The sequence below is a fragment of the Heptranchias perlo genome, chromosome 32 (genome assembly GCF_035084215.1).
Source record: "Heptranchias perlo isolate sHepPer1 chromosome 32, sHepPer1.hap1, whole genome shotgun sequence".
NCBI classification, from domain to species: domain Eukaryota; kingdom Metazoa; phylum Chordata; class Chondrichthyes; order Hexanchiformes; family Hexanchidae; genus Heptranchias; species Heptranchias perlo.
Window position 1 is genome coordinate 976,187 of NC_090356.1, and position 11,055 is coordinate 987,241.

Here is an 11,055-nt window from a genome sequence, read left to right on the forward strand (position 1 = left end):
TGATGCTGCATTTTGGTTTTATTTGACTCTAATAACAAGGAATGTAAAGCAACAAAAACAACGCATCAGTTACTCTGGAATGACATTATCACTTTTAAAATGAACTTTGGTGCGAATGACGGGTTGTCTAATTCTGCGGCTTGTTCTGCTTAGTGATTGCATTCCAGAAATAGATAACATGAAGGTCAGCCTTTGCTCCTTAACCCATCACCGTCACCAGACAACGGTGCTTTTCATTTACTTAAACAGCCTGCTAATTAAAGCATTATTAAGGCTAAGCAAAAGCTGTTTGCTTATTTTACATCTCTGATGACGTTCTGAAACAAAATTCATCAGCGGTAGAAGAGTATGAATAAAATAAATAATTTATCCCCAATAGCGTATCCGTGTTAATTTTATAACAAAGAACCCATTTTAAATTCCACATCAGTTGCACCAGAATTCGTATTACAGCAATCACATGAACGTAGAACAGACAATTAAGTTTACAAATAAATACATTTCTCTTAAATTAATATAAATAGTTTTTCCTCCAAAATATCATTAAACTCAATAACATTTATATAATCCTATTAAGCATGGTGACTATTAAATTAAACTTGTAAACATTCTACAGCGAGTCACTAGAGTTTAACAGTTGGAGTTTGTGGAACACGAGTTGAACGAGCTTTAGTTGAAAGAAATCTTGAAACGTGGAGAGGGTGATAGACGGGCTGATCTCACTGTCCCGCACTTTCAGTGAATCACTGGGAAGAAAAAGAGAAAGTCAGTTTGATTTGTGCAAGGCAGACTTTCAGAGATAAATAGGTGATCGTTTGAACACGCAAGGTTGAAACGCGATTTTAGTGATAGGGAGAGGGTTTGATTCACTTTGTTCACGACACAATAACTTCCTCCAAACGTCCTTCTTAAATTCATTTCGTAAACAATATGTTTACATTGCACTACCTTTTGATATTTCATAATCAAATTACACAATTAGTGGTCTTTAAAAGATAATCTTTTAAATTAACTTAATGATGTTAAAGGTCCGTTGGTTTAGTAATTTTTTTGTGAATTAAGAGCGAGTTTTTTTAACAATAGCGGAATTCATTGGACAAACGTCATACTCTGCAATTTAAGAAAGATTTCTGTTGAATTACAAGTGAATATAGCGGGACAGTCACCGAGGCTTTCTGACTTCCCTGGTTTGTAGATCAATTAAACTCTAGATACAAACTCAGTCACTGGAAAACAAACAAGAGTCTTTCTTCCTGCCATGGTTCCACGCTGTCCAACAGCAGAACTGATAATCTGTCCAACTAGTTTTATTTTGCATGTGACAAACGTAACCAAATCTTTCTGCTAAACCTTTAGTGCATCCTAATAGCATTTTATAGCCGATGTTTTCACCTTCAACTAAAGTAAAAGTGGTTGGTGAAGAAGTGATTTTCCAGAATATCACAGTGTTAGATAGTAATCGTGTTACTGTCCAATTACAAATCTCTTACCTTAAGCTAAATGGTCAGCATCCCAGGTCGCTCATTGCACCAATTCTGTCCAGTTTCACTCCAAAGCAGCCTCCTGTTGACCCCTTCTTGCTTCTAGTCTTAAACCTCAGTGGACCGTTGGCAATGTCTTTGAGGAGTCGTATCAAGGAACCATTAGGAACCGTGCGTCTGCCTTCGGGGCCCTGGAAGTCCCGATCCCAGCTACGTTCCAACTCAGGCTGGTCATTTTGCAGGTCGAGAGAAATGCCAACTGGAGATGTTTCGTCTGCTCCATTGTCCAACTCATCAGAGGACAGATAGCGTTCAACCTCCTCCTCCAATAGATTGGACAAAGTCTGAAAATGAAGGGGGCGGGTAGAGTCAAACTTAATAACCTTCGAGATATTTCTTTAAGCAGCGAAAGTATAATGCAGGAAAACATGAAGTTGTAAGTTGGAATGCAGAACTACAATGAAACGTTGCAACAATATCAGAAAGGGGAATTGTGGTTTTTTTTGAAGCATTTCTTGTCCTGCAGTAGACTCAATATCGCGCCATTGCTTAATGTGTATCTTTAATGACCTATGAGGAGTTGACCTTTTGATCGATTCAATTTAAATAAATGTTACCAAGTTAAGGTACTCATATTCTTCGATAGGAAATTATCTCTATATAATCCAGCTTTTCAAATTCGGCTGAAAATCTCGATTAAACTGGTATTGTTCTCAGCTGATGGTCAAACTGAGTCCAATATGCTGATTGTGTGGTGGGTCTTTCGGTATGTCCTACAGTTAATATATAAGCACATGGGGTTTCATCGCACGGTGCTCAGAGATGACCGTCTCAGCTCAGAGAACTTTCGCCTTAAACAGACTCGGAGATGAATCTCTAGGCAAAGGACAGGCGGCCTTGGTACATTCAACAAATGTACCAGCGCGGGAGCCTAGTTCATGTTCAGAGACTGAAGGTGCGAATCTTGCCGCAGAAAAGACCATTCTACAACTGGAGAAGTTAGTCACGGGTTCACTCTGAAGCTGAGATAGTTCATCTGTTGACGGACACTTTGCAGTTTTTGGTATTCGTCAATATTTGTTGAGAACTGGACATAAACTCTGGACAGAAGTCTGAGCAATGGTAATTTTTACTGGAAACACTAAATCAGGGTTTTGGTTATTATGGTTAGTGACATCGAGAGATCCACAGTCCTATAATGAGCAGTTTTAAATCTGTTCTCTCGAACAACACTACAGACAGGATGAGCGTGTCCTTGGCCAGTTTGGGGTAAGACAGATTTGTGCTGAATACTGACCAATACTGGTCTTCTCTCAGTAGGCCGGGCATTACACTGCTCCGTGGCTTGGTCAGGGTAACATTACAGCTGTAGGGCTGGTCACAGTCAGACCGGGTACAATGTAAACTCCTTCAATCTCTGAACTGACCGATTACTAAGATGCTAACCAATGAGGCAACAATCAAGGTACCTCCTGTAAATCCCTAGCGGATATTAAACATACTTCATAGAACTGAGCAGGTCTGTGGTTAGTGGCTTGCCAATGAACAATTGTTAGACTATCCATCTTACCTTAGCTCAAGGTTGAACACTAAGGAAAGTAATGATTGCCATCTATAGTAAAGCAGGAGAGTTTCCTCTTACCTGGAGGCTGTGCTGTGGTCTTGGTCTGGCTTGGACCTGGATAAGCAGGAATAGCAAGAGTCCACAGTAATAAGCTGTGTTCGCGCTCATCTTCTCTGTCTGAGTCTCTGCTTTCTCGTCGATCTCTCGCTTTTTCTCTTTTCTTCTTTTCTCCTTCCCTTGGTCTTTGCGACCGGCTCCTCTGCCTCAGATTCGGATTCAGAGACTTTTATCCTTCTCGGGCTGACGTCATATCGCCCAGGATTATTATCTCAGAATTAATTCAGGCTTCTTTCGTCACTCCATTGAGATAAGGGACCGGGAGACATTTCCTTATAAGTTGTCTTTGAAAAAGATTAACAATCAGGAATGGTCCTACTTTATTCACTATTATAGTAACATCAGACTCGGAGAATGTAGGGAAATGGAGCGATTTCAAACTGGTCATTTCATGTGGATCAGGGAGAAAACGTAGAATAAAATTTGAACAAAAAAATGTTGAGCAGCAGGTCCCATTACAACAAAACAATTCCATGGATTTCTTTCTGCAGCGTCCCTGGTCAAAGAGATTGATACAAGAATGTCCATGGAATGTGGGGTTGTTAGGATGACAAGTAGTTATTAGTGATAATGAGTTGAGTGCACTCACTGATGAACTGGTGTCCTGAAAAGTTTGGGGTTCAGATCCTTGGCCTGTAACTTTGAAACTGAACCTGATTGTGAGGGAGAGAGTCAGACAAAGAGAAAGAAAGGTGAAAGATAAAACTGAATCTGGAAATCAGTAATAATTGATTTGGTTAAAGCCTTCCAACTTGCTTCAGAGATTCTGGTGGGTGATATTTGTCAGGAAGTGTTTGATTCTAACCTTTGCTCTCAGTAAATATCGGGGTATAATTTGAGAAATGTGACATAACTCATTGTTTAAATAGTACTCATTTGGAATAAATCCCAAAGAATTCAGATATCTGGAACAGAACTTCGTTTCTCTTTTATTAACTCGTTCTTAAATACATAAGAGAGGTGTCCGTGCATTGCTGGATAGCGCGGACCGTGCACCGCTACTGAAAGTTAGATTGTGCTCGGCTCATTCTTCAGTTCTGAACGATTTCAGCTCGGTCCAGCCCGCAGCAAATGGCAAACAAGTACAAAAAAAGAAATGCTTATATATAGTCGAGATCTAATGGTGGATTCTATTGATTATCACTTGTACTGGTTTCATAATATATTAGTGAATATCCCTTCGCATGACTAACGGGAAGTCGGAGGATGGACTGTTTTGTCAGGAAGTGGATAGGGGGTGGTTTGGGTGACCTCAAATGAGATGATCTGGTATTTGGGAGGAGGTATTCGTTTTGTGACAATTTGGGAGGTGGTGTGAAGGTAGTTTCGGGCAGCGTTGGCCAGTAGAAATTGCTGACTAGCGACAGGTGTGGATGGAACGACACCATTTTAGCCACATGCACTAATTTTAGTAAAGCACGCTTTATATTCAGACTTGGGCTGATAAGTGGCAGGTAACATTCATATCACACAAGTGTCAGGCAGTGACCATCCCCATTGAGAGAGAGAGCCAAACCACCTCCACTTGACATTAAATGTCATTACCATTGCGGAATCCCCCACCATCAACATCTTGGGCATCACCATTGACCAGAAACTTAACTGGACCAGCTATATAAATGCTGTGGCTACTAGAGCAGGTCAGAGGCTGGGTATTCTGTGGAAAGTGGCTCACCTCCTGGCTCACCTAAAGCCTCCCCACCATCTACAAGGCACAAGTTAGGATTGCGATGGAATACTCTCCACTCGCCTGGATAGGTGTAGCTGCAGCAACACTCAAGAAGCTCGACACCATCCAGGACAAAGTAGTTCGCTTGATTGGTGCACTGTCCACTAACTTAAACATCCACTCCCTCCACCACCGGCATACCATGGCTACAGTGTGTACTATCTACAGGATGCACTGCCAGACAAGGGAGCATAATCTGAAAATTAGAACTAGGCCATTTAGGAATGAAATCAGGAAGCATTTTTTCACAAAAAGGGTAGTGGAAATCTGGAACTCTCTCCCCCTAAAGGCTGTGGATGCTGGGTCAGTTGAAACTTTCAAGACTGAGGTCGATAGATTTTTGTTCGGAGAGGTATCAAAGGATATGGAGTAAAGGTGCGTAAATGGAGTTGGGGTTCAGATCAGCCATGATCTAATTGAATGGCAGAACATGCTTAAGGGGCTGAATGGCCTACTCCTGCTCCCATGTTCCTAATATTAATATTTTTGTATTCTTACCCTCTTTGTTCTATGATCACAGTTTAAGTTAAAGGTACAGATCATGTCCTTTCTAAACTTGTTTATCAGTGACAAAACATTCAACTCTATCACCCACTTCTCATAAAGATTTCAGTTCCAGGATTATCCATCTTGAAACCATTCCATTACATCAATGTCCTTTCGAAGTTAGGGTGCAGCAAAACATTCTCCAATTAGAATTTGCATTTTAACAGAAATTCCTAGTTCCAATATTAATAATCTAATATTAATATTTGTGGAGGCGGAAGATGTGGGGATGGTTCTTAATGAATACTTTGCGTCTGTCTTCACAAAAGTGGGGGATGATGCAGAGATTGTAGTTAAGGAGGAGGAGTGTCAAATATTGGATGGGATAAACATAGTGAGAGAGGAAGTAGTAAGGGGTTTAGCATCTTTCAAAGTAGTTAAATCACCAGGGCCGAATGAAATGTATCTCAGGCTGCTAAGAGAAGCAAGGGAGGAAATAGCGGAGGCTCTGACCATCATTTTTCAATCCTCACTGGATACAGGCGTGGTGCCGGAGGATTGGAAAATGATGGTCAGCCAACATTGTACTATTGTTTAAAAAGGGAGAAAAGGTAGACCGAGTAATTATAGGCCAGTCAGTCTAACCTCGGTGGTGGGCAAATTATTGGAATCGATTCTGAGGGACAGGATAAATCGTCATTTAGAAAGGCACGGGTTAATCAAGGACAGTCAGCATGGATTTGTTAAGGGAAATCGTGTCTGACTAACTTGATTGAATTTTTTGAGCAGGTAACAAGGAGGGCCGATGAGGGTAACATGTTTAATGTAGTGTACATGGATTTTAGCAAGGATTTTGATAGGCTAGTTGGATCCAAAATTTGCTCAGTGGCAGGAAGCAAAGGGTAATGGTTGACAGGTATTTTTGCGACTGGAAGGCTGTTTCCAGTGGGGTCCCACAAGGCTCAGTACTAGGTCCCTTGCTTTTTGTGGTATAAATTAATGATTTGGACTTGAATGTGGGGGGCTTGATCGAGAAGTTTGCAGATGATACAAAAATTGGCCGTGTGGTTGATAGTGAGGGGGAAAGCTGTAGACTGCAAGAAGACAAGGAAATGGCAGAGCAATTAAACAAATACTTTGGTTCTGTCTTCACGGATTAGGACACAAATAACTTCCTAGAAATGCTAGGGGACCAAGGGACTAGTGAGAAGGAGGAATTAAAGGAAATTAGTATTAGTAAAAAAATAGTGCTGGAGAAATTAATGGGACTGAAAGCTGATAAATCCCCAGGGCCTGATAATCTGCATACCAGAGTACTAAAAGAGGTAGACATGGAAATAGTGGATGCATTGGTTGACACCTTCCAAAATTCTATAGATTATGGAACAGTTCCTGCAGATTGGAGGTTTTTTTTTTATTCGTTCATGGGATGTGGGCTTCGCTGGCAAGACCAGCATTTATTGCCCATCCCTAATTGCCCTTGAGAAGGTGGTGGTGAGCCGCCTTCTTGAACCGCTGCAGTCCATATGGTGAAGGTTTTCCAACAGTGCTGTTAGGAAGGGAGTTCCAGGATTTTGACCCAGCAACGATGAAGGAACGGCCGATATATCTCCAAGACGGGATGGTGTGTGACCTGGAGGGGAACGTGCAGGTGGTGTTGTTCTCATGTGCCTGCTGCCCTTGTCCTTCTAGGTGGTAGAGGTCGTGGGTTTGGGAGGTGCTGTCGAAGAAGCCTTGGCGAGTTGCTGCAGTGCATCCTGTGGATGATACACATTGCAGCCACAGTGCGCTGGTGGTGAAGGGAGTGAATGTTTAGGGTAATGGATGGGGTGCCAATCAAGGGGGCTGCTTTGTCCTGGATGTTGTTGAGCTTCTTGAGTGTTGTTGGAGCTGCACTCATCCAGGCAAGTGGAGAGTATTCCATCACACTCCTGACTTGTGCCTTGTGGATGGTGGAAAGGCTTTGGGGAGTCAGGAGGTGAGTCACTTGCCACAGAATACCCAGCCGCTGACCTGCTCTTGTAGCCACAGTATTTATATGGCTGGTCCAGTTAAGTTTCTGGTCAATGGTGACCCCCAGGATGTTGATGGTGGGGGATTCGGCGATGGTAATGCCGTTGAATGTCAAGGGGAGATGGTTAGACTCTCTCTTGTTAGAGATGGTCATTGCCTGGCACTTGTCTGGCGCGAATGTTACTTACCACTTATCAGCCCAAGCCTGGATGTTGTCCAGGTCTTGCTGCACGCGGGCTCGGACTGCTTCATTATCTGAGGGGTTGCGAATGGAATTGAACACTGTGCAATCATCAGTGAACATCCCCATTTCTGACCTTATGATGGAGGGAAGGTCATTGATGAAGCAGCTGAAGATGGTTGGGCCTAGGACACTGCCCTGAGGAACTCCTGCAGCATTGTCCTGGGGCTGAGATGATTGGCCTCCAACAACCACTACCATCTTCCTTTGTGCTAGGTATGACTCCAGCCACTGGAGAGTTTTCCCCCTGATTCCCATTGACTTCAATTTTACTGGGACTCCTTGGTGCCACACTCGGTCAAATGCTGCCTTGATGTCAAGGGCAGTCACTCTCACCTCACCTCTGGCATTCAGCTCTTTTGTCCATGTTTAGACCAAGGCTGTAATGAGGTCTGGAGCCGAGTGGTCCTGGCGGAACCCAAACTGAGCATCGGTGGGCAGGTTATTGGTGAGTAAGTGCCACTTGATAGCACTGTCGACGACACCTTCAGTGAAGGCCAACATACCATTTGCCTTCCTAACTGCTTGCTGCACCTGCATGGTTGCAAATGTAACCCTACTATTTAAAAAAGGAGGGAGGGAGAAAACAGGGAACTACAGACCGGTTAGCCTAACATCAGTAGTAGGGAAAATGCTAGAGTCTATTATAAAGGATGTAATAACAGAACACTTAGAAAATATCAATGGGATTAGACAAAGTCAACGTGGATTTATGAAAGGGAAATCGTGTTTGACAAACCTACTGAAGTTTTTTGAGGATGTAACTGGTAGAATAGATATGGGAGAACCAGTGGATGTGGTTTATTTGGATTTTCAGAAGGCCTTTGATAAAGTCCCACACAAGAGGTTAGTGTGCAAAATTAAAGAACATGGGATTGGTGGTAATATACTGGCATGGATTGAAAATTGGCTAACAGACAGGAAACAGAGAGTAGGAATAAATGGGTCTTTTTCGGGGTTGCAGGCAGTGACTAGTGGGGTACCGCAGGGATCAGTGCTTGGGCCCCAGCTATTCACAATATATATCAATGATTTGGATGAGGGAACCAAATGTAATATTTCCAAGTTTGTTGATGGCACAAAACTAGGTGGGATCGTGAGATGTGAGGAGGATGCAAAGAGGCTTCAAGGCGATATAAACAAGTTGAGTGAGTGGGTAAATACATGGCAGATGCAGTATAATGTGGATAAATGTGAAGTTATCCACTTCAGAAGGAAAAACAGAAAGGCAGACTATTATTTAAATGATGATAGATTGGGGAATGTTGATGTACAAAGGGACCTGGGTGTCCTTGTGCACCAGTCACTGAAAGCAAACATGCAGGTGCAGCAAGCAGTTAGGAAGGCAAATAGTATGTTGGCCTTCATTGCAAGAGGATTTGAGTACAGGAGCAGGGATGTCTTACTGCTGTTATGCAGGGCCTTGGTGAGACCGCACCTGGAGTATTGTTTGCAGTTTTGGTCTCCTTACCTAAGAAAGGATATACTTGCCATAGAGGGAGTGCAGCGAAGGTTCACCAGACTGATTCCTGGGATGGCAGGACTGTCGTATGAGAGATTGGGTCGACTCGGCCTGTGTTCACTCGAATTTAGAAGAATGAGAGGGGATCTCATTGAAACTTAAAAAATTCTGACAGGGCTCGACAGACTTGATGCAGGGAGGATGTTTCCCCTGGCTGGGGGGTCCAGAACGAGGGGTCACAGTCTCAGGATATGGGGTAGGACATTTAGGACTGAGATGAGGAAAAATTTCTTCACTCAGAGGATGGTGAACCTGTGAAATTCTCTACCACAGAAGGCTGTGGAGGCCAAGTCACTGAATATATTTAAGAAGGAGCTGGATAGATTTCTTGACACAAAAGGAATCAAGGGGTAAGGGGAGAGAGTGGGAATATGATATTGAGATAGAGGATCAGCCATGATCACATTGAATGGTGGAGCAGGCTCGAAGGGCCGAATGGCCTATCCCTGCTCCTATTTTCTATGTTTCTATGACTGGTCAGGTGGGCAGAAAAGTGGCAAATGGAATTCAATTCAGAGAAGTGAGGTAATGCATTTGGGGAGGGCAAACAAGGCAAGGGAATACACAATAAATGAGAGGATACTGAGAGGTGTGGAGGAACAAAGGAACCTTGGAGTGCATGTCCACAGATCCCTGAGGGTAGCAGGATAGGTAGATAAGGTGGAGATTTACAAGGATGTTGCCAGGGCTGGAGAATTTTAGCTATGAGAAAAGATTGGACAGGCTGGGGTTGTTTTCTTTGGAACAAAGGAGGCTGAGGGGAGATTTAATTGAGGTTCATAAAATTATGACGGGTCTAAATAGGCTGGATTGGGAGAACCTCGTTCCTTTAGCAGAGGGGTCAGTGACCAGGGGGCACAGATTTAAAGTAATTGGTAGAAGGATTAGATGGGAACTGAGGAGATTTTTTTTTACCCAGAGGGTGATGGGGGTCTGGAACTCACTGCCTGAAAGGGTGGTAGAGGCAGAAACCCTCAACTCATTTAAAAAGTACTTGGATGTGCACTTGAAGTGCCGTGACTACAAGGCTACGGACCAAGTGCTGGAAAGTGGGATTAAGCTGGATAGCTCTTTTTCAGCCGGCACGGACTCGATGGGCTGAATGGCCTCCTTCTGTGCCGTAACTTTCTATGATTCTATAATTCTGTGATAATGTGGATCCCAAATTCCTTAGATATCTCCACTTCTCCAATGAATCTCTTTGCAGTAGTAGCTGGAAAGAATTTAGAGTAATATATTAACCATGTATCTGAACAATCTGCCTCTGACTAGCTTTTTGTACTCAGTTGAGAACAATGCTGCTCTGCCTCACACTGTGCTGATTCCAATCTTGGGTGAAAGCAGTTCCGGATTTAAAGATCTTATAGAATCATAGAATGGCTACAGCACAGAAGGAGGCCATTCAGCCCATCGAGCCTGTGCCAGCTCTTTGTAAGAGCAATCCAGTTAGTCCCATTCCCCCACTCTTTCCCCGTAGCCCTGCAAAATTTTTCTCTTCAAATATTTATCCAATTCCTTTTTGAAAGCCATGATTGAATCTGCTTCCACCGCCCTTTCAGGCAGTACATTCCAGATCATGTCGACTCGCTGCGTTAAAAAGTTTTTCCTCACATCGCCTTTGGTTCTTTTGTCAATCACCTTAAATCTGAGTTCTCTGGTTCTCCACCCTTCCGCCAATGGGAACAGTTTCTCTTTATTTACTTTATCTAAACCCGTCATGATTTTAAACACTTCTATCAAATCTCTTCTCAACCTTCTCTGCACTAATGTAAGGAATCTTACAACACCAGGTTATAGTCCAACTGTTTTATTTGAAAATCACAAGCTTTCGGAGGCTTTCTCCTTCGTCAGGTGAGTGAGTGTGTCTCTGCACTAAGGAGAACAACCCCAGCTTCTCCAGTC

At 43.0% G+C, this 11,055-nt stretch overlaps 1 protein-coding gene across 1 annotated transcript; it reads right to left on the bottom strand.

Moving 5' to 3' along the window:
- On the bottom strand, positions 1-3,321 carry LOC137300901 (C-type natriuretic peptide prohormone-like). Its single transcript, XM_067970160.1, has 3 exons — positions 3,124-3,321; positions 1,491-1,825; positions 1-746 (listed from the first exon to the last, which is right to left on the bottom strand). Exons 1-2 carry the CDS (start codon positions 3,211-3,213, stop codon positions 1,505-1,507), a joined length of 411 nt encoding a protein of 136 aa, XP_067826261.1. The 5' UTR covers positions 3,214-3,321; the 3' UTR covers positions 1-746; positions 1,491-1,504.
- Positions 3,322-11,055: the final 7,734 nt, after the last annotated feature.

Excerpts from the sequence above, each read along its gene's own strand:
- LOC137300901 (XM_067970160.1), bottom strand. The coding sequence starts at position 3,213 with ATGAGCGCGAACACAGCTTATTACTGTGGACTCTTGCTATTCCTGCTT. Across the intron at positions 1,826-3,123 it reads GACCACAGCACAGCCTCCAG|ACTTTGTCCAATCTATTGGA; the intron begins GTAAGAGGAAAC and ends CTTCATTTTCAG.